Genomic DNA, 22140 nt, shown 5'->3' on the forward strand with positions numbered 1-22140 from the left:
GAGATTTGACGACAAAAACAGTGTTTGAACTGTAGACGGCACATTGGACATTTTCTTGTTTTGCATTTACTGAGTGGCTTAGACGTCGAGTACTCTGGTAAAGCTGTTTTTTCGCTTTTACTTTTTTTTAATGTGTTTTATTTATATTTTGTCGAGTTAAAGAGACGTATAATCCTGAAGTCACGTGTTAGTTAACAAGGTAGCGGTTAAGCAGTGCAGTGAAAATGGAGGACTACAACAGGCCGTCGTCCTATCTCGATGATCCCCCAAACAGTCGGCTGTTTCTGGTCACCAGCAAATCCATCACCGAGGACATTATTCGGGAGCGTTTTTCCCCTTTCGGTGAAGTGCAAGACATTTGGGTGGTGAAAGACAAACAGACGAAAGAATCGAAAGGAGTGTCTTTTGTGAAATTTGCCAAATCCTCTCAGGCTTGCACCGCTATGGAGGAAATGCACGGCAAATGTCTGGCTGAAGGAACCAAACCCATTAAGGTGTTTGTTCATTACTGTCTTCTGTGTTGTTGCACTTTATTTATTTTTTTTATATCCCCAGACGACTTTACAGACCAGTGAAGTTTATCGCCCAAATTGTGTGCAGAAGTGTATTTCTTGGAATTGGTGGTGCAGTTGAATTATGATATAACTTGTAATTATTCACTCACACACACACACACACACTCATACTCATTTATTGATCTCATCTCATTGAGCCACTCTGCTCTCTTTCCTCGGACAGGTGTTCATCGCCCAGTCCAGATCTTCCGGGAGCCACAGAGACGTAGAGGATGAGGAACTGACCCGAATCTTTGTCATGATTCCCAAAACATTTACTGAAGATGATCTCAAAGAGACTTTCAAGGTATAACACAAATGGTACTTTTCCACTGCACGGTAGGACTCGACTCGGCTCTGCTCACTTTTTGGGGGGTTTTCCAATGTAGATGGTACCTGGTACTTTTTTTTTCAGTACCGCCTCGTTCGAGGTTCCTAGCAAGCCGAGCCGATACTAAATGTGAGCCACACGCTGATTGAGGAAGGATTCTCAATAAAGAGTGGTTCTGTATTGTGGTTGAATAAATGTGTCATTTAATACATACTTTGTGTACGGTAATATTCTATTAATTTAACATTATGCATCGTTTCTTATTACAGATAAAATTACAACAAAGGTTTCTGTCTTAGATTTTTGCATTTCGCTTGTTACTGATTTCCAATTAGGCATTTATCACTGACGGTCTCTCCTGTCAGACTGAATCTAACTTAGCCATATCGAGCACTACGTAGGTTTTACAGCACTGTTATTTTACATCCTTAATAACGTCCGTGTTCAGTGAACAGGAAAGGCGTTTGGAATATGGCCTGACCGTGTATTTGTATAGGGCTTTGATAATTCAACATTATTCCTGCGTGAAGGCGAGTGGAAGATGGCACCTATGTTGAGGCGGCAGTAAACTGCAGTGGAAAAGTGGCTTAACATCATGATGACTTATGCCCCCCCCCGATTTATTTATTTATGCATTTATTTATTTATTTATTTTTTATTAGGATGTTTCCAGCCCAGTTTGTCAGCTTACCTTTGCACTCCAAACCAGATTCGTTTTATTGGTTTAACAGATGGTGAAAAAATTTTATTCAATTCAGAGTGCACTTGCGTCCAAAAAAAATGAGGTCTTTTTGACGGTACAAGAGCTATAGTTTTACATTACAGCTCCTTAAAAAGGCATGCAGTAGTTCAAGACAAGTTTGAACTGTTTTAGTTCTATAAAGTCAAAGGAAGAGAACACACCGTCATTAGTGGAGGTGAAAGACCGCTATTTGCATGCCAAGTCATATAGAAATTCTTTGCCAGATGTGGCACTTTGACACTGTGACAACATATTTATAGTTATTTTTGTAGTATGTGACTACGTTTACATGCACATCAGTATTACAATATTAATCTGAATTTGGCAGTATTGTTTAGTATTGCGTCATTTAAACACCGCAGTCCAATCGCCCAGTTCAGATTAAAACAATATTCTGATTCCCAACCCTGGAAAATGTCTGTTTTGTATTTGGAAATTTGTTGCATGTAAACACCTTATTCAGAAAATCTACTGAAATGAGATGCATGTGCACGCTCGTTCCACGAGGAATTGTGGGTGCGGACAGATGCTTAGCTGCAGGCTAGGTATTTAGGAATGGCAGCTTAGGCTAAACGGACGCATTTATGTATACAGGAGTATTCCGATGCCTGTACACATATAAACATCGTATTTGGAATACGGCTGTAAGCCGAATATAGACCACATACAGAATTTGATGTGCTTGTAATTGTAGTCTGTATCATGCATAAGATTTACACGAAAACCCTGTAAGCAGTTGATTGTTTTTTATATAATTGGTCAATCAGTTTCAATACAGTTATTAAACTTTCTTCAACTAACTTTCACAAGATGATGATGTCGGTGTGTGTGTTCTCTCTCTCCCCAACACCCCCCCCTCCTTTCACTGATGAGATGAATCACATGCTTTAAAACGGATAAATAAACAATTTGGCTAATTGGATTTTAGCACAAGATTTATTGATACTTGCATATAATCTACTGATCACTCTATGGGGGGGACGTATTTCTTAAGAACCATTCATTCATAACTACTTTTCTTTCAGTCTTTAATATGTCTCTAGTCAAGAAAAACAGAAATTTCACACTTTCTGGAAGTATATCAAGGCTTGACGGTACAACATAAGTTGTGATGAGTAAAGGTTAAGTAGTAATTTTGGATCTTGACAATGTTCTTGCTGTCTCTCGTTCTTCCCCTTATCCTCTCATTCTTTCACTAATGACAGACCTATGGAGATATAGAGTATGCCATCGTCATCAAAAATAAATCTACAGGGGAGAGTAAGGGTTTGGGCTACGTCAGGTATCACAAACCCTCTCAGGCTGCCAAGGCTATAGAGAACTGTGACAAAAGTAAGTGGCATGATTCATCAATCCATGGTGAGACTTTTGAAGACATATACGGCATTTTCACGTACTATACCATCTGTTTCTGTCTGACTAGCATTCAGAGCCATCCTCGCCGAACCAAGGACGAAAAACGCACCAGCCGACAATGAATATTTCAGCAACCAAAGATCGGATCATGCAGCAAATGAGCCAGGCTTAAGTGCCTACCCATTTGGTATGTGTTAAATTGTACAGTATTATACTTTTCTTGTTATTTATAGTTGGGAAGTTACATATTTGCATGTTTAAAGTTTAATAGCTTGGTAGCACTAATGGATCTAACGTCATTTTCTTTCTACTTGTAACAATATTTTCTGTCTCTCACAGAAAAGGCTTTAAACATATCGTGTTCATTCATATGCATTAAAACAAGCACGATGTTGTATGCTGTTAGAGAAAACACAGGATTCATGTCTTTTTAAAAAAAAAAAATTTGTTGGGGTTTTTTTTGTTGTTTTTTAAAAAAATACAAAATAGATAGGGTAAATAGGGTGATGCCACTCTAAATTTGATTGCTGTTTTAGGAAAATATTCGGTCCCGAAGTGTTAGTCTTTGTATACCACAGCAGTTGTTTAGAGTGACTTTTTCTGTGGTGGAATAACTGTGAAAGTTTCCTTTACAACTTTACCTTTAACTCTTTCATACAGTCTCTTTTCATTAAAGGTAAATCAACATTCTGCGTACAGAATGCTTCATTACAGCATTTTGGAACACTGAATCATAGAATTGATTAATGTATTACAGCGAGCGCATTAATATAAACCTGTCATTTGCCTTGCAGCAAATAATTTTCAACAGAACACGAATATAATCCTCTCACTTTTAATGACACCCCACTGCTGCAGCGCCCCCCTTTCCTTCTGCTGTTCTCACACTCATTTTGACAGAGACAGCTCTGGTCCACTTTTCAGACCCCTTTAGCAATTTTTTTTTCCTCCAAAAAGCACCTAGTGACAAATCTAGTGACTTGTTGGACAAACCTTAGCTACTTTCCGTAGAAGAGAGTTGCCAGTACTGCCCCTTCACTTCTAACTTTCTCTTTGAGTTATCATTTTACACCTAAATATAGCTGAAATCACAGAACACCCATTGTCTATAACTTGTGTGTTGTGTGATTTGCCAGATGATGTCGTGGTTATAAATGAGGATTTTAACTGTGCGGAGCAGCAGCTTGGAAATGGCTTGGAAGTGATTGCTGGATACCATGTAGTCTCTTAATGGGCCACATTTCAGGCACTATTTTATACTTGTTCCGTTGTCTGACAGCAGAAACAGAAAAATATGAGAACAGCTTTATTGGGAATTCGGCTATATTAACATACAGTACGTGAGCATGGAGAGTAGAAAAGAAGCAAACATGAAAAGGGCTGTCACTAGGCAGAATGAAAATATGACACAATGATGTAATTAATATGCTAATTAGTGCACGACATCATTTAGAGACTTTCCTTTGAAAGCTGCTGGCAACAGTGCTCCTGTCACTCACCTGGAGTATAGAGATGTTATGGTGAATATGAAGAAGCAGTGCCTGGGAAATGCAAATTTAGTTCAGCATGGCTGGAAAAGGTGCCATTTAAAAATCTGTTATGTATTATTTTTATTATTATTATTTTAAAATAAGAAATAAAGAATATCTTTGAATGACATCTCTTGTTAAGTCCTTGAAAACAACAAAAAAAAAAAGGTGCTTTGGCAAGTTAAAGCTGTCACTGATGTTTGCAGAGCAAAATTTGACTGAAACGATAAAAATAACGGTTCCTTTTGTTATTTTATATACGGATCGTTAGATCTAGAATTCTGCCCGCTGTAAATCATACACATGTATGATAAAGTAGTGTGATAAGATAACATTTATTTGGATGGATTATAGTAAGTATTTATGAGAGGAAGAGGGAGATTGTACGTATGTGGATTACCTGCGTCTGTGCCACGTCTCTACTAATAATGAAGCTGTGAGTTTAACTGTATGTTACTATAGTTACAGTTGTTAATAGGCAGTGCATTAATTTAGAATGGTGATTAAACTGACTGGAACTACTTGTGATGTATATGGTTTTAATGCACACCTCCAGCCAATCAGAATCGAGTATTCGGACAGACCATGGTTAAAAACTGTATTGTAGAACAATAAGTTCCAGTCCACTAATTTGATTGGACAAGGGACATTCCAGGAGTGCTGATATTTAGTATAACAGCACTGGGACATTTCACTGTAGACCTTGCAGCAAAGCTTTGTATGAAGCTAGTATTAAAGTGTGTATGTTGTCCTGCAGGTGCAGAGTCTAGTACTTACACTGCTGGAGAAGGCTGGAACTCTGACTTGATTACTAGGTGCCTGATGGTGTCATCGCGTGTGCCCATCGCACAGGAGCAGATTTATAACCTGTTTGATCTGATCCCAGGAATGGAATACTGTGAAATGCAGAGAGACCAATATGGTTTCAGTAAAGGTAATATTAAACGCTGACGAATACACTTTCATGTATCTCTGTTAAAATGTTTGTGTATTTGTGTATCTGAACATGTAATTACCATCAATATGAAATGGAGAAGTGCTGCCTTGGGATGTAGTTGATCCCTTCTCATAATACAGTTGTTTAAGACGTAAATTTATTTACAGTCAGCTCCAGAATTATTGGAACCCTTGGAAAGATCAATAAAAAAGGTCTTTGTGGTTAATTAGTTTAACGCCATACTGAAATGCGACAGAAATCGAACTTTATTCTAAGACTATTTTAAAAACCCTTATTAAAAGAATTTTTTTTTTTTAACAAATTCATGTTTGTCACAATTTATTGGCACACCTGCGTTTAGTACTTTGTGCAGATGATTGCCTTTAATCCTGATGAGATTTGAGACTACAGTGTAAAGTCTCCTCAATTCAATTTTATTTGTGTAGCGCTTTCAACAATGGACATTGTCTCAAAGCACCTTTACAGAAACATATAAACACAGGATACAGATTTTTAGTGTGTGAAAGTATCCCTATTAAGCAAGCAGCAAGGAAAAACTCCCTAAGATGGTATGAGGAAGAAACCTTGAGAGGAACCTCAGTTCAATATTATTTTTGTTCAGTCTTTGTTACCAAAAAAAGCTGTGTTTTTGTTTCATCTGACTCCAATACCTGGTTCCAATGTCTCAGCAGCATCTAGCAAACTCCGTCTGTAGTCTGCCATACGCCGCCCTCCCACCCCTTTCTGAGACCGATAAATTGTTTGACATGGAGTTCGCAGTAATTCTGGAACTGACTGTTATTTTGAAATAGTGCTTTAGGGAGTCCTAATAATCCTTGTTGTCTGCAGGCCAGGCTATGATTCGTTACAGTAATCTGGGTTCAGCTGTGTATGCTAAAGATAAACTGAATGGCTTTGAGTATCCACCTGGAAACAGACTTTCTGTGAGTTTCATTGATGATGGAGAGGACAGGACCAGGTAGAGACCAGCCCTGAGCTGTTATTGTTCATCTTAATATACCTCTAATGTACCTATCATACAAGGAAAAACCTGCACAGGATTAAACTATTTAATATTGTGGGTTTTCTTCTCTCGACAGCCCAGTAGGGAAGATGGCCATGCAGTTGGTTGCAGCCCAGATGATGTCTATGGTATGGAACGGCCCCTCTGGAGCTCAACTAATGAAGACCACTGCAGTAAGCAGCACTCTTTAAATACAATGAACTGCAGCAACTGGCAGCTTATCTTGAGAGTTGACATAATGGTTTTCAATGAATAGTATTTTCCCAGTAAAATGTAAAACTAGGACTGTTTTCAGTGCTCCCTTAGTGAACATATTGTAGTTCTGGGACTACTGTGGCACAATATTAGCACTTCCAAATGAGGGCTAAATAGCTGGTTTATTGTTAATAACTGCATTCTGTGATGACCTCCTCAAACTAGCTGAATGAAAATTGTCTGCAGGGTTATGCAACATCATCAATGCCCCAGAAGCCTCGTGTTCAGACAGATGTTGTCCTCCCCTCTCATAAGAAACTGGCTTCTTCTGACAGTGTGGTCAAAGAGAGGCTTTTTGTCATCTTCAACCCCTCACCGCTGCCAGTGGACATACTGGAAGATGTGTTTTGGTGAGTACAAAGGCCGTTTATTGGATGATTATGGAAAACCACAAATGTTTAGCAACTGTCCACACATACACCGATATTAATGAAATCATAGTTTATACTCATTTGTCCACACAAACAGCATGATTGAAAATGTCTCAATCTATATGAAAATGCAAAAATGATTTGAAAATGTTGACATGAGCAGGCCTGCCCAGTGATAGTATATAATCAACTGTTATGTATAATGCCTATAAGTGATGGTTAAGAACAGGTGTATTGAGCAATAGAGAAGCTAAATGCAGAAAAACTGAACATGGCCAAGAATTCTCAAGTATAAAATGACTACCTCAAGGATTCGCATGTGTCGGACTGATTAAGGTTTGACTTGCATACAAAATGTTTCAAAACCCGGATCTTATCCAGAATATCCATTCACGGAATGCTTTGTACTCCTGGAACAGTAGATTCAAGAGAAGCACAGAATGCATCATTTTCTTGAGCCTCCGCATGACGGTGTAATAACACAGAGAAATTATGTTGCAAATACCAATATGTAATTTCAGATCCCAAAGTAACAGCCTGTTCAGCAGCCATGATGAACTGAGTCCTAGCACATTCAGAAAATGAAAGTTGGACATGCGCAGGGTGGTGCTGTGATGTTCATATATTTTAAAATTTCTTTGGTTTTCTCCTTGGAGGGGGCTTTCAAAAAGCTTTGTTTTCTGTGACCCAAAATGCCATTTTGTGTGGAAAAAGAAACCAAAAAACTACAGCCCCCAGTTCCAAAAAAGTTGGGATGCTGTGTAAAATGTAAATAAAAACAGAATGCAATGATTTGCAAATCTCATAAACCCATTTGTTATTCACAATAGAACATAGAAAACATATCAAATGTTTAAACTGAGGAAATGTACCATTTTAAGGGAATTTTTTTTTTTTTTAAATTGATGCCCGAAACATGTCTCAAAAAAGGTGGGACGGGGAGACAAAAGCATTGAGAAGTAAGTGTTACTAAAAAGAAATTGCTGGAGGAACATTTTGTAAATAATTTAGGTTAATTGAAGCAGGTCAGTAACATGATTGGGTATAAAAAAAAGTATCTTAGAGAGGCAGAGTTTCTCAGAAATAAAGATGGGATGGAATCTAGATGGAAGCATATGTTGCTCTATAACCTGTATATACCTTTCAGCATTGATGGTGCCTTTCCAGATGTGCAAGTTGCCCATTCCACAGGTACTAATGCTCCCCCATACCATCAGAGATGCAGGCGTTTGAACTGAGCGCTGATAAAAAGCCAGATATTAAGCCGGTCCCTCTCCTCTTTAGTACTCTTTAGTTTAGAGGACGTGGGATCCATGGTTTCCAAAAGGAATTTCACATTTCGTTTTGTCTGCTCAGAACAGTTAGTACAGTTCTTTAGTAGACTGAATCCTATTTGCTTTCCAGTAATTGACTGAACATGTAGGTACATATTTTCTTTCTGCAGTCGTTTTGGCTCTTTGGTGGAGGTGTACCTGGTGCCAGGTCGGAACGTTGGCTACATTAAGTATGCGGACCGAAAGCATGCAAATGACGCCATGGCAGCCCTTCATGGCAAAGTGGTAAACGGCGTGAAAATGAAGGTCATGCTTGCTGATCCACCTAAAGAGGAGTCTCACAAGAGGCAGAGAACTTACTGATACAGCTTCAAATTGGTTAAGGTAGGTTACAACTCCCGGTAAGGTATCACCTTTAGTCCCATCCCATCATTTGGCTAACTGAGGAACCTCATCATGCAGGTGTTTGTCGGTATTGAGTTACACACTAATGAGACATAATTACACTCGAACCAACACACTAATGATGTCATCCCTTCATTAAAGGAATTTACGAGGTGAAATGCATGGACAATTTTAATAATCACTTGTTTATCACGCCCTGTCTTGGACTTCTTTTGAGTCTGATTTTTAATTTTGATTCTTGAACATTTGTCTTTAAATTTGCGTGTGTAATCAAGTAACATTCTCTCTCACTGATGGCTTCAATCTGCTCGAGACCAAGCATAAAGAAAACCTGTTTATCTTTTGCAGGTCAGATAAGCAGTCTACAATTCTGTGCTAATTATTTTTTTATCTCCTCACATATTACCAGTTACTGAATGGAAGATGAAATTAGATTAAATATTGTTTAAAAAAAAAGCCCAATGATTATCATGCTGATGATTCTATAATCTGGCACTTTCACTTGTTTCTTCATGATGTTCTCACCTTTAATGACAGATTCTGTGCTTTTTTTTGCATCTCCGGAGTCTGTCGCTTCAAATTCCTAGATGGAAAATTTACTTTCCTAGTGATGCTCTTTAAACTTTGCAAGCCCTTAAGGCACATTTCTGCTTGATGGATGAAGTCTGTCAAACACAAGTGCATGTCTAAATTCTTTCAAACACACAGGAAGCAGATCTCACTGCAAGGTGTTCTTGTATAACTGGTTATGCTGTCTTTGTTCCTACAGAGTTTAAGTGACATGACGCATGACCTCGACATGACTGGACGGATTTTTACGATGACACGACCTCATAGCTACGGACAGTGACTACTGTACATATTTTGTCGTGCTATTTGTGATGTTTTGCTTTGAGGATGAATGCTACGTCTCTTTTAATACTGTATTCTTTTTCCGATATGTAATTATGAAAAACACCTTTAAATGGTGTAAAAGTCTAAAGACTGTGAAGACAAAGCTTAAGTGGACAGAACACACCACACAGACACCAGACAATTAATTGCTGTATGCAGGTTTGTGTTTCATGTAAATGGTCTTCTAATAAAAAAAATCCACCTGAATCGTGTTGTGATTTTAATTTTTTTTCCTCCTTCCCCTAGGTGTTACCTTAAGCATTAATAATTGTATAAATGTGACAGGTTAATCCACAACACTGCAAAGATACTGGAGTGTTGTTAATATATGTAGCACAGCATAGACAGAATGAATAAATCTGTTTATGTTGAATATTGAGTGTGTTATATATATACATACACACGTACGTATTCATAATATATATTATATAAAATATAACCTGGTTATAAATAAAACATACGTACATACATATTCATTTACTGGATTCATGCGTTACTAATTTGTCATTGTTTAGTGATAATTTTCTTGTCAGTTTAGGAAATAGTAACGTAAAATTTCTTTAACCAACTATGGGACATCGTCATTTATAAATGACGCAAAGAAAATTTCATTTAAAAAACACTAATAATATTCAAATCAATAAAATTACATTTTAATATCACATGACATCCCCTTCAGCCAATGAAATTAAAATTTATTTTCCATGTGCTTCACATGTATCCGCATTTTAGAAAAATAATTACTCAAGAACACCAAATCTGTGTCATGTATAAATGACAGTCCTTTTATAGGATGCATATTTCCTGTGTAGCTGCCAATGTTATCCAGTACTATCAGGCAGTATAAAAGTCTTCATGTCTGTGTCCTAGGTTGATGTTGGTAAGTTTTATGGAAGACAGAGAGGCAAAGCTGTACCAATTCCAGAAGGTAGTGATGATAGTGACAGCAGTGCATCAGACAATGAGGTTGTAGTAAGAAATTATCAAGTTGAGAATCAGGAGGATAACAGCAGTGAGAGTGAGGAAGAATGTAATCGGGAGCAGCCAGCAACAAGTCGTAGGTTGTTGTGGAAGTCAGGCATTCGGATTCATTATCCGATGCCAGTTTGGAGGATGCGTCTTGCCTCAGCAGAGAAGGTGCATTCTCCAAGTTACTACTTCAAGCAAATGTCTTCCTCCGAGTGTCTCAAACATATTGTCCAGCAAACATTTACTCCGTGCAAAAACAGGTTAACTCACCGCTGAAATGCACAGAGAAAGAACAATTCAAACAGTTCATTGGGACTGCTTTCCAAATGTCCATCTATGGAGTTCCTGTAACACATATGTGCTGGCAGACCTGCACACACATTGACAAGATAGCTGATGTAATGCCAATGAAAAGATGGGAACAAATCAAGAGCAACTTCCACTTCAGTGACAACACTTTAGGCCTTGGCAGTGATGACTCAAATCCAGATCCTCTCTTCAAAATAAAAAACCTTTCCTCAACTTTGCTGTAGAAAGAATGAGAAGCATTCCAATGGATGAACACCTAAGTGTGGATGAACAAATAATTCCATACAAAGGAAAAAGTCGACTGAAGCAGTACATCCCCAGCAGGTCCCATAAATGGGGGTACAAGGTGTACATGCTTTGTGACTCAAAAGGCATTGCATACAACTTTGAGTTTCACACAGGCAGGATACTACCAGTCAGTGGAATGCCTGACCTGGGAGCCAGTAGCAACATAGTTCTACGACTGGCATCCATCATACCCCCACATCAGAATTTCAAGCTGTACCATGACAGTTGGTTCATAAGCATAGGCCTTGAAGTTCAAATGACAAAGAGAGGGATCTACTGCCTTGGCACAGTCAGAAGTAACAGGTTATAAAGGGTGCATGTTGAAAAATGACAAGGAAGTGAAAAGGGCTGGATGGGGCACTTTTGATGATAAGGTAGCCATGTGTGAGGATGTCAAAATAATCGCAAGCAAATGGCAAGACAACCACACTGTCACCCTTCTGAGCACGTTCACTGGGGCCTACCCAGGTTCCATTGTGCAACGCTGGGACAGGAGGACAAATCAGATCATCAATGTGAAATGTCCATCCTCTGTGGTGATGTATAATTTTAAAAAATGGGAGGTGTTGATCTGATGTACACCTTGCTTGCATTGTACCGAACAAAGATTCGGTCACGGAAAGGGTACATTCATATTTTCTTTCATATCCTGGATGTACTGTGTGTAAATGCATGGCTCCTGTACCGAAGGGGCAACGATCCCTCTCCTAAACAAAGTAAGGAACTCAGCCTAAGAGAGTTCAAAACAGCAGTTGCAGATGTCCTCTGTAGACAAGGCACAGACAAAGTGAAACGTGGCCGACCCAGCTCTGGAGAGTGAGTGTCAAAGAAGAAGCAAAGGAGAGAATCCATAACACAACCAGAGGTCAGGAAAGATGGCATTGCCCGTTGGCCTCACTACGCTGACAAGCAGGGACGCTGCAAAAATGATGACTGCACAAGTCAAACTCGAGTTATGTGTAGAAAGTGTGGGGTACACCTGTGTTTCACACCTAAAAAGAATTGTCTTGTTGATTTTCACATGCGAGTAAAAATGAAATCACATGAAATCAATTACTGTAGCATAACATAAAACAGGACTAGAAGAGAGTACTGTTTTTAAAACTCTAAAACATTCTTACACTACTGTTTTTGATTCACTAAGAGATTCTTTACATTACTTTCCAGAGAGTGAAATTGCATTTGAATTTGTCTCAAGTTTCAGACAATTTTACATGGGTTCCAAAACAAATATAGCAGCATAAGATGAAATGGGATGTGAATAAAGTTTTTTTTTTTTTTTTTTTTTTTTTTTTTAATCTTTCTGAAACACCAAGACACTGGCTAACTTCTTTCTAGACAGTGAAAATGCATTTGAATGTGTGACATTTCAGAAATTTTATCAAAAATCTTTTACCCAAATGGGACAAAGTCAGTTATAAATGACGGTACACTAAAAAAAAAGGTCAAAGGTCAAATATACAAAAGTTTTGGAAATGATTTTAGCCTTAAATACACAAAAAAAATATAAAAAGTATAAAGATAAAAATATATAAAGTAATTAATTTTTTAGCTGTGATTTCATGAATAGTTCCATAGAGGGTTAAGGAGAACGTCAGCGTCTCTTAAATTTGCCAATTGGTATACTTATTTGGCGGATAGTCTAAACTCAATCAATCTGTAGCAGATATGACTGTCATGATGAAACTTGTTTTGAAGCCGTGCACTAATAGTATCTTGATCAGTATGATGTTAGGCTTAAAGCACTATTTAGATTAAAAGTTCATGTGATTAGTAGGATGGCAGCTAGAGTAGGGGACTGCTTTGTGATGGATGCACAGTAGGACCTGTTGCACTCCACCAGGTGGCAGATATTTTACAGTGAGCATGGTTAAAGCTGTCATAATGTTTGATGGATGCGATGTTTGTCCTGCTATAATGAGGCAGAGCCCTGAATATGTCAACCAACACCTCCTAAATTAGGCATGATGGGTTTTCATTCATCTAATATAATCCAATATTTTTAATGATCATTATGCTGATATTTTCTAGAAGAGTGAGGTTAATCCATCCATCCATCCATCCATCTTCTACCGCTTAATCCTTTTCAGGGTCACAAGGAATCTGGAGCCTATCTCAGGGAGCATCGGGCACAAGGCAGGGTACACCCTGGACAGGGTGCCAGTCCATTGCAGGGCACAATCACATACACACTCACACACCCATCATACACTACGGACACTTTAGACACGCCAATCAGCCTGCCATGCATGTCTTTGGACTGTGGGAGGAAACCGGAGTACCCGGAGGAAACCCCCGCAGCACGGGGAGAACATGCACACTCCACTTCGGACTCGAACCCTGGAGGTGTGAGGCGAACGTGCTAACCACTAATCACCTCATGATTAGCATAGTCAATGTGAATACAGGATGGTGCTTATCTATAATGTAATCCAGAGTAAGTCTGATTAAAGTATGTACCTGAGTGCTGATTTATGAATAAATGTATAGCCTAAAATGTTACATAGAATTTGAATTGTTTTTCAATGTAAGCCCTGATTTATTTATTTTTTATTTATTTTTTAAACAGATATGTATTTTCGATTCTGTGATTCAGTGGGCTGTTTCTTAACTATACAAACTGAGAAGGGATTTTACGCCAAGTTAGGTTACGATGCTTGACATTCAGACCGCTTTCTCCTTTGCTCAGGCGTTTATGCGCAATAACGAGCCGCTCCGGCTTTTTCGCAGAACCAGCTGTGCAGTCCAGCCCGTGTTCCTGCAAACCCCGCCTCCTGTGCTAGGATTGGTCAATGCGATGCTAGATGCGCTAGGATTGGCTAGTAATGCACGAGCGTTCGTTAGGGATTGCTCCGAATTGAAATGCAGCCAATCCCAGAGCAGGAGGCGGGTTTGTCAGAATACGGATGGGAAGAAAACAGTGCGGTCCAGTCCAGCTCTTAGTGCAGCTCGGCCTCTGAAGTCATCTTCTTTACTGCAGGGAGGAGCGTGCAGGAGCATCTGTCTCTAGTGCGTTCAAATTCAACCACACACAGCACTTTGCTGACTTTAGCTAGGCTATTTCTGGCTACAAAAAACCTTTCTAGGTTTAGAACATGAACAATACACCTCATAGGAGATCATCAATGGAACAGTGATATCCGTTGACGGAAAAAACCAACCCGAGAGCCCGTGATTACAGCATCCGGAACCGGCCGCATCGCTTTTATGCGCCAAGAAGATGGTCAATTCAGCTAACGGTTAGTAGGCAGCTCATTTCACATGTTTTAATTCATCCATCTTTCTTGTTCTCCTTCTTATTTTTGCTTACATTGGATTTCTTTTGTAAACCAGTTCCAGTCCTTGCCATTGCTCTATATCCAGTGTATTGTGGATATTGATCATCATTAGAATTAAAGACATTTGTTAATGACATTAAGGATGTTTTGGTATACACTGAAAAAGGACACTATAGTACTTATAAACAGTTATAATGAGTACTATCGATCTACATCACTGATCAGGAATGTGCAGTGTTTTGTGGTGCTTTTGCCCTGCACCAGGTAACATATGATGAGGACATTCTTGGGTGACCTGCATCCTGATACCTGCCCATCTGTTCCTCATCTAATCCCTGTGTAACTGCTCTAGTAGCACGTGAATAATCCAGTGTAGTGACATGTTTAAAGCTAATCCTTACCCCTGATCATTTTGATTCAGGTGCTCTGAAGGGTTAGAGACACTATGTGCTGTGTGTCATGATGACATCAATTAATTATACACGTCTACACATCTTGATCATAAGAGCTGGAAAAGTGGACGTCTTACCTTTTTTAAGCACCAAGGTCAAGCAGTGACATTGCAGCGTGGACCTAATATAGACTCCCGGATTTCTTTAACAGCACTTCAGATTCACTGGACTGAGAAGTGCGTGGGGTTTTTTTTTTTTCAGCCTTGCTGTAAGAGCTTAAGAAAGTTGAGGGAGAAAAAGGAAGCATTCTCTTCTCATGCGTTCTGCAATACATCAGCTTGTCATCATGTCATAGGAAAAGAAAAAGAAAAAGAAAGCCACTGTTGTATTTTATAAAGCTTTTTATTTCTTGTCATCAGATCAACTGAAACAGTAGTGTCCAATCTACTCTATATGCTGACACCAAAATATGTCTGTTGTTTCTTCCAGTGACATTTCCTCATACTTGTCCCAGTGTTATGTCCCACTCTGACATCTTTCAGGAATTGTCTCATTTAAATTGTATTAAAATTAAAACCAACATGCTCTGAGCTCAAATTCCTAAGATGGGATATGCAAAGAAAAGATTTTCACTCTGCTGTAACGTAAGACTTGACTTAACAATTGGAATATGTTGAGCAAATATGTTGATCCAGATGTGCTGAGCAAGAGACATGAAGTGGCTGAGAAAATGTGTAGAGCATAAAGATAAACACGTAGCGTCTGTGTTGTAAATAATAAACGTATACTTAAGTATATGTAGTTGTACTCTCATGGGCTTTTCGGACACCTTGTAGATACCTACTTTGCACTGGGTACTATGTTAAACCTGTATTAAATACTTACCAGGTGTATTATAAGCTAAGCTCATTATGTCCATGAAAATGGTTTCTTATTAAAAAAGCACAGTGACACTACAGGACACCAGTTGCTTGTAGGGATGGGACCTTGTTCTAGAGTTGCACTCACTTCACTGTAAACGCAACCAGACCACTGAGTGTGACTGGCGAAGACTATTTTATTTATGCAGCAGTTAGGACACTATTGCTGTCACCATGGACACTTTGCCTGACCATTCACATTGCAGGTGGACTGAGTCAGCAAAGAGGTTTGTGTAAATTCACCATGTGTACTTCTTCCACGTGTTGTACATGTACATGTGTACATGTATTTTGTTCTGTTTTTAGCAGACCTAGCGTATTCCTGGAACTCTGTGTGTCCAGTGGGATTGGTTTGTTTATGTCTAAATAGCACCTTTTGTTATGTATAGATTTTTGAACAATGCTTCTGTTGCCAAAATCTTTTTGAAGGCAGCAGGCTGTGGTAGTTCAGTGTCATAGTGAAATCCCTGACTCATTTTGCCCGGGCGTATAAGCTGCTTATTGCTCTTAGTCACTGCCTTTCTTATTCTTGTTTTTTTTCTCTCTATTGAGCCAATCGGGGCCCATTCTTCCAGCACTATGAGGGAGACATTACCATGTGCTTTAAATCAGGAATTTCCATACTAAGCAACAAACTTATACGCATGCACAAAACGTCACTACTGAATACAGGGCTGTAATGTTCCTATTCATGACTCCTCTCACCATTAGCAGGCTGATATTCTTGTAAATATAAACTGCTAAGGATTGTTCGCTATTTGCATCGCACTCCACAAGATGTGAGCCCACTGTATGGCTTTTGTTTTACAGAGACCAGTGTTCCGAGTCTTTATTGGTAAATATGTTACCATTAAAACCTAAAGACATGGGGGACCTGACTGATACTGAAGGGTATAAGAATAATAACTAATATGCTGATTCCTGCCAGTCACATGGTCATACAAAAAAAGCAGAACTGTGCGCTGAGATAAATGTACTGTAATGACTTATAACCTCTCATCATGTGGCCTAAGTGGAATTTCATTACTGTTTGCTGAGTGTTTAAAATCCAATAAATAGGGGGTGCTTTTTGGAGTTTATTTCCCCTCCTGGATAATTAGTTGCTCCAGAGTACAATATGCATCCATTGCAAAATTTGCCAGCTCAGTGTCTCTAAAATGTCATATACCCCTAATAATGTCGTATAGTTTGTTTTTTGTCCAGTTTGTGATGCTGTGGTTCAGCATTGTATGGCTTTCTGAAGTGAAACCCTTGCTACAGCCCTTATCTTAAATCATCTGTATACACATACATACATACACACAGACAATGGGCCTCATTTATCCATCTTTCAGTAAAGTTGTGTGTAAATGCTAAATTAAGCCAAACCGATCTAAGAATTGATGGCAGATTTACAAAAAGAAATACTGGTATTCTTTGTACTTGCGTGCTTTTGCTGATCACCCATGAAGTGCAAAGCTTGTTCCTGGCACAGCTCAGTTGCATTTAGTGACACCTACAAAACTCCATAAAAGGTCAAGCACAGACATCTGGGAGCATGAAATGACTACAAAATGGTAAAAGAAAAGGCTGAAGTGGAAGTTATTTTAACTCACTTCTATGCCAGTAAAAATATTTAACAGTTAGGTGTGAATTAAGTGATGTGCAGAGAAAATGATGTGACATGAAAACTGCACATCACACAGGGAAACTGCAATCCACAAGCTATTTTTAAATAGCGTCTCGGCCGATGTGCTGGATCTGAATTGTTGCATAGCTTTAAAAGAAGATGCCATGGCAAACTGAACTGATTTATAAGACAGCTTTCATCCTGACGTGGGCTAAATCTTTTGTCAGCTGAGGCATTTGTTCATGGCTTATGGCAGACAAACCATCCTGTCCTCCGTTTATACAAAGACATTTGTTTTGAATTAATCGAATGACAAGTTTTATTTGTCTCAATTTATGGGTTTGTGTTGCCTTGCGTTCTTTATTTTTCATATTCTGTAATTATGCTAATAATATAAAACGTCTGGGTTTCACAAAATTTTCTCGATGGTATTCTTAGTCTCTGAACTTGTAGTAATGTAGTAATAAAAGAGTAGTAATCCATACAAATTCTATCAGTCAGGGTTTACATCTGCGTAAATCTTCTCGTGCGTAAATTTACACACACTCACGAACATGAGTAGGAAACGAACATTTTTTCCAAAATGAGGGGCCTTTCATGAACAACAAATTTCTTGTATGAATGCTCTTATGAATGATTTACAAATGAATCCATTTGTATCTAGCATTATAAACGAGGCCCGATATTTCCTTTGCAGGTCACCATGCACACAAATTCTCACACTCACACACACACCTGCAGTTCAGAATTTAAGCCTAAAATTATAGAGGTTTGTTAGTCAGTTACTCAGTTGTGTAACAGCATTAGTTCATTATTCAAGCAGTCTAATGTGAAATATGACATGTAAGCAAATCCTATCCTACTTTAAGAACATGACACAAATATGTTGACATTTGGGAGACAGCATATCATTGTACTATCATGTGATTGGCCATCAGGTAATATCTGATAGATTAGAATGACACAGAAGGCTAATTTTCTTAGGCGTTGGTTCCTTGCTTTATCCCTCAGTGGGAGAACTTATTACATGGCTGTTTTTTACGATACCCAGCAAAATATCTGAAGGACTTTTTTTAACAACCAGGAGGGAAATGGGTTGCAAAGCACTGATGTTTTATACAGTTTTTGACTTCTTCTTTAAAAAAAAAAAAAAAAAAAAAATCTGTGTTCTGTATATCTTTTTGGCTAGCAGGATCCTGTGACTGCGATTCTGCTGCAGTTGCACTGACTAGAATAATTTCCTTTATGGTTATATGAACTGTGTGCTTTTTTGATTGTGAGAAAACCCTGACTATTAAATAAGGCAGTTTACACAAAAACAGTGGAGAACACTGAAGGATGCTTTTAGAGCTGCAACAACTAATCGATAATAATCGATTATGAAAATCGTTATCAACGAATCTCATTATCGATTAATTGGTCTGCGTGCGGTACAGGGTGCGTTTACTCACTGCGCTACTTCTGTTCTGAAAACACGCACCGGAGAGTAAATGCTAAAGTTGTGTCCCAAATGACGTACTATACACTTACACTATGTACTGTGCACTCTACCGTGTAGTGTATGGGTTTTAGAAAGGTAATATCATCTCAAATGGAACACGAGCGGTTTTTTTACTAACTGTATAAGAAGTATAAGCCGTTTCCCAGTCGATGGCACATGATGTCAAATGCAAGTACTGTGACGCCACTAGCTTTAGCAGATACTCAGAGTCAACAAAAATAAATTTATTCAGTTTACTGTTTATGTCAACGTTACCTTTTATACTCAGCATGACCTCAGTACCCATTAGACGGAGGCGTAAGGCAGGGGAGTATTTTATATTAAATACCGCAGAGAAGACTGTAGCCTGTAAACTACTGGAGTTTGTGTAGCACAGAAACACGACAGTGATGCATGAGCACAAACGTTTATATCCAAAATGCTGCACTGTTCAAGGGATTGGGGAAACTGGTGCAGGTAAAGATTTGGTTTAATTCCAGTTTATTGCAATTATTTGCTGGATTTGCACGCTTGCAGTGTAGCCTAACTTCTGTCATTTATTATAACGGAAGTGACCTGTTAATAACAAGGCTGCGTTGCTCCTCACGCATGGTGTAGATGCACTGATACACAGTGGGAGCACGAGTAAGATCTGTAATGTCTAATTAAAACACTGTGATCAAAGTAAACACAAGTAAAATAACATGTCTAAAGGCAGCGAGCAACAGAAACCACAAGGTTCCGTGAAAGTGAGTTTTTATTATTAATTTAGGACTGTAGTTTAATTCAGTGCTTTTTGTGCATTTATTAAATTAATGTATAAATACTTATATATAATATAAACTAGTATATAATTGGACAAACAGTTGTGTTAAAGTTTTATAATTTTATAAGTTTTATATGGGTGGTTTGTATTTGTAACACTCAGTTTGTGGTTTATATTTGAAATAAACCAAAAAATGGTACTGAAAGTTCCCCCCTATCCGATTAATCTGAAAAGTAATCAGCCGTTAATAGTTTATGAGAATAAACATTAGTTGCAGCCCTACTGTAGATGCTTTTGTACTGTAAGTCACATTCCATGACAAAGTTGTTTCCGAAGAGCTATATATATTTTTTAAATGACACAGACCATAAGCTTTGGGGGTTTTTCATTTTGATGGATACAAAAATCTGAGTGTGTTAGTGTCTGCCATCCAGGGTGTATCCCTGCCTCGTGCCCAGTGTTCCCATGATAGGCTCCAGATACCAGGATAAAGCTGTTACTTAAGAGGAATGAGTGGATGAATAATTGTCTTTTTATTTATAATTTCTATACAATAAATAAATATAGAGTTGCAGCTAGATGTAAGCACTGGATCTTATGCTTTTTCCCTTTAATGTTTTGTACCATATGTCATTTTGCATGTGAGTTTGGGTGACAGATACTTTGACAAATCCAAATAATAATTCTATCTGAAGTGCCCTTTTCTATTCATATGGCTGATATTAGCCTGAATGGTTCTATAGACACTGAAGTTTGTTGATTCTGTCTTTTCAAAGGCTCAGTTGGGCTCTGTCCCTTTTTTCTTTTAATGAACTAGGATAAGGCAGTTCAAAAGACAAGCACGCAGGCCTATTTCACACTGTTATTTTTCTGATTCATTCACTGTCCTTCAGAGCATTACAAAACATTAGTGGTTCTACTTCAAACAGTTTACGGCTGAAGAAAGAAGATGAAGGAACTGCTTCGTCCAGATGTGAACTGTTAGAGAAAGATGCATTTCAGTGGTTTTGTGCATTTACAGCTTAAGGTAGTGTAGGTGTAAGCGGTGACCTTTGTTGTGAAGAGGTGGGATCTGGCTTCCTGTGAACAGGAGCTATAAGCAGGCTGGGAGAGGCTTTTCCTGTTACTCCAGAGGCCTTGATGTAGGCAATATGGATTCTGCTGAGTCATGGGAAAGGTTTATTGTTTCTGTTTTAACATAGCCATTAGTTCCGGTGAAAGGGAACCCCAGTTGTTCAATGTGCATCATTAAGCAGTGAAATGAAGATGATGGTGGCTTTCAGTATTTAGGCTATAATGCCAACTATTTTTTATATATATATTTTTGATTTATTAATGTGGACACTTATTTATAAGGATAGTCACCCAAAAATGAAAATTCTGCCAGCAATTACTCACCCTCATGTCATTCCAAACCCATAAGACTTTCATTCATCTTCAGAAGACAAATGAAGATATTTGGAATGAAACCTGGGAGGTTTCTGTTCCTCCATTTACATTCCAGTAACAAAAATGTTCAAGCTCCAAAAAGTTCATAATGGCGTCGTAAAAGTAATCGATGTGACTCCAGTGGTTTAATCCCAATTTTATGAAGTGATACGAATGCTCTGTTTGCGCAAAAAAAAACTACAGTTAAGTCTTTATTCACAAAATATCTTCACTTACACATAGATTTTCGATGCACGTTCAAGAGAGAACCACAGCGCATGCGTTGTGTTGATGCACATGCAGACAAAAAAATGTCCGCGAGAGCAAACAAAACAAAAACTCAAGTCCTCCCCATGTCGAAATCAGTTCTCCGTTCCTGGGACCTGGTAGTGCTGCACTGTTTACAGCAGAGGAAGAGGGATGCTGTACACGAACTGAGTCACATAGAACAATTTTTCTTACAAAGATGTCTGCAGATTTCGACATAGAGGAGGACTTATGGTTTTTCTGTCTGCATTCGCGTCAACACAGCACGCATGTGTCGTGGTTCTTTCGTGAACGCATGTCGGAGATCGATGCAGAAGTGAAGATATTTTGCAGATAAAGACTTCATTTTTGTTTTTGATGCACACAAAATGCACACATAAAATTGGGATTAAACCACTGGAGTCATGGATTACTTTTATGATGCCTCCATGAACTTTTTTTTGGTTACTTGGACTGTAAATGGAGGGACAGAAATCTCCCAGGTTTCATTAAAAAATATCTTCAGTTGTCTTCTGAAGATGAACGAAAGTCTTGCAGGTTTGGAACGACATGAGGGTGAGTAATTGATGACAGAATTTACATTTTTGGTGAAATATCCCTTTAAGAGTTGTTAGACTTGGGAAATGAGATGCACAATCAATACTAAACTAAGTACTAAATACTAAGGCTTTGCTGATATGATGATTTTCCCTCTTTTTTCTAAATCTTTGCATTGGAGACAAGTTCATCATGGTGAACACGTGTTTATGAACTGTTGTTTCA

General features: G+C 38.5%; 2 protein-coding genes across 6 annotated transcripts in view; both read left to right on the top strand.

Moving 5' to 3' along the window:
• On the top strand, positions 1-9879 carry rbm45 (RNA binding motif protein 45). The gene is made up of 10 exons (XM_017470657.2): positions 1-494; positions 739-861; positions 2833-2959; positions 3051-3170; positions 5270-5446; positions 6299-6428; positions 6550-6646; positions 6915-7078; positions 8544-8757; positions 9548-9879. The coding sequence occupies exons 1-9, from the start codon at positions 225-227 to the stop codon at positions 8734-8736; spliced, it is 1401 nt and encodes a 466-aa protein (XP_017326146.1). The 5' UTR covers positions 1-224; the 3' UTR covers positions 8737-8757; positions 9548-9879.
• A 4306-nt stretch (positions 9880-14185) lies between these two features.
• osbpl6 (oxysterol binding protein-like 6) overlaps positions 14186-22140 on the top strand; it is a 60116-nt gene continuing 52161 nt past the window's right edge. For 3 of the 5 annotated variants that reach the window (XM_017470838.3, XM_017470841.3, XM_017470840.3), the window contains exon 1: positions 14187-14477. The gene's annotated coding sequence lies outside the window, so the exon portion shown is untranslated. Of the gene's footprint in view, positions 14478-21454; positions 21934-22140 lie in introns of those variants that run through there. The other 2 variants (XR_001813000.3, XM_017470839.3) reach the window with 2 other exon arrangements.

The sequence above is a fragment of the Ictalurus punctatus genome, chromosome 6 (genome assembly GCF_001660625.3).
Source record: "Ictalurus punctatus breed USDA103 chromosome 6, Coco_2.0, whole genome shotgun sequence".
Taxonomy (NCBI): domain Eukaryota; kingdom Metazoa; phylum Chordata; class Actinopteri; order Siluriformes; family Ictaluridae; genus Ictalurus; species Ictalurus punctatus.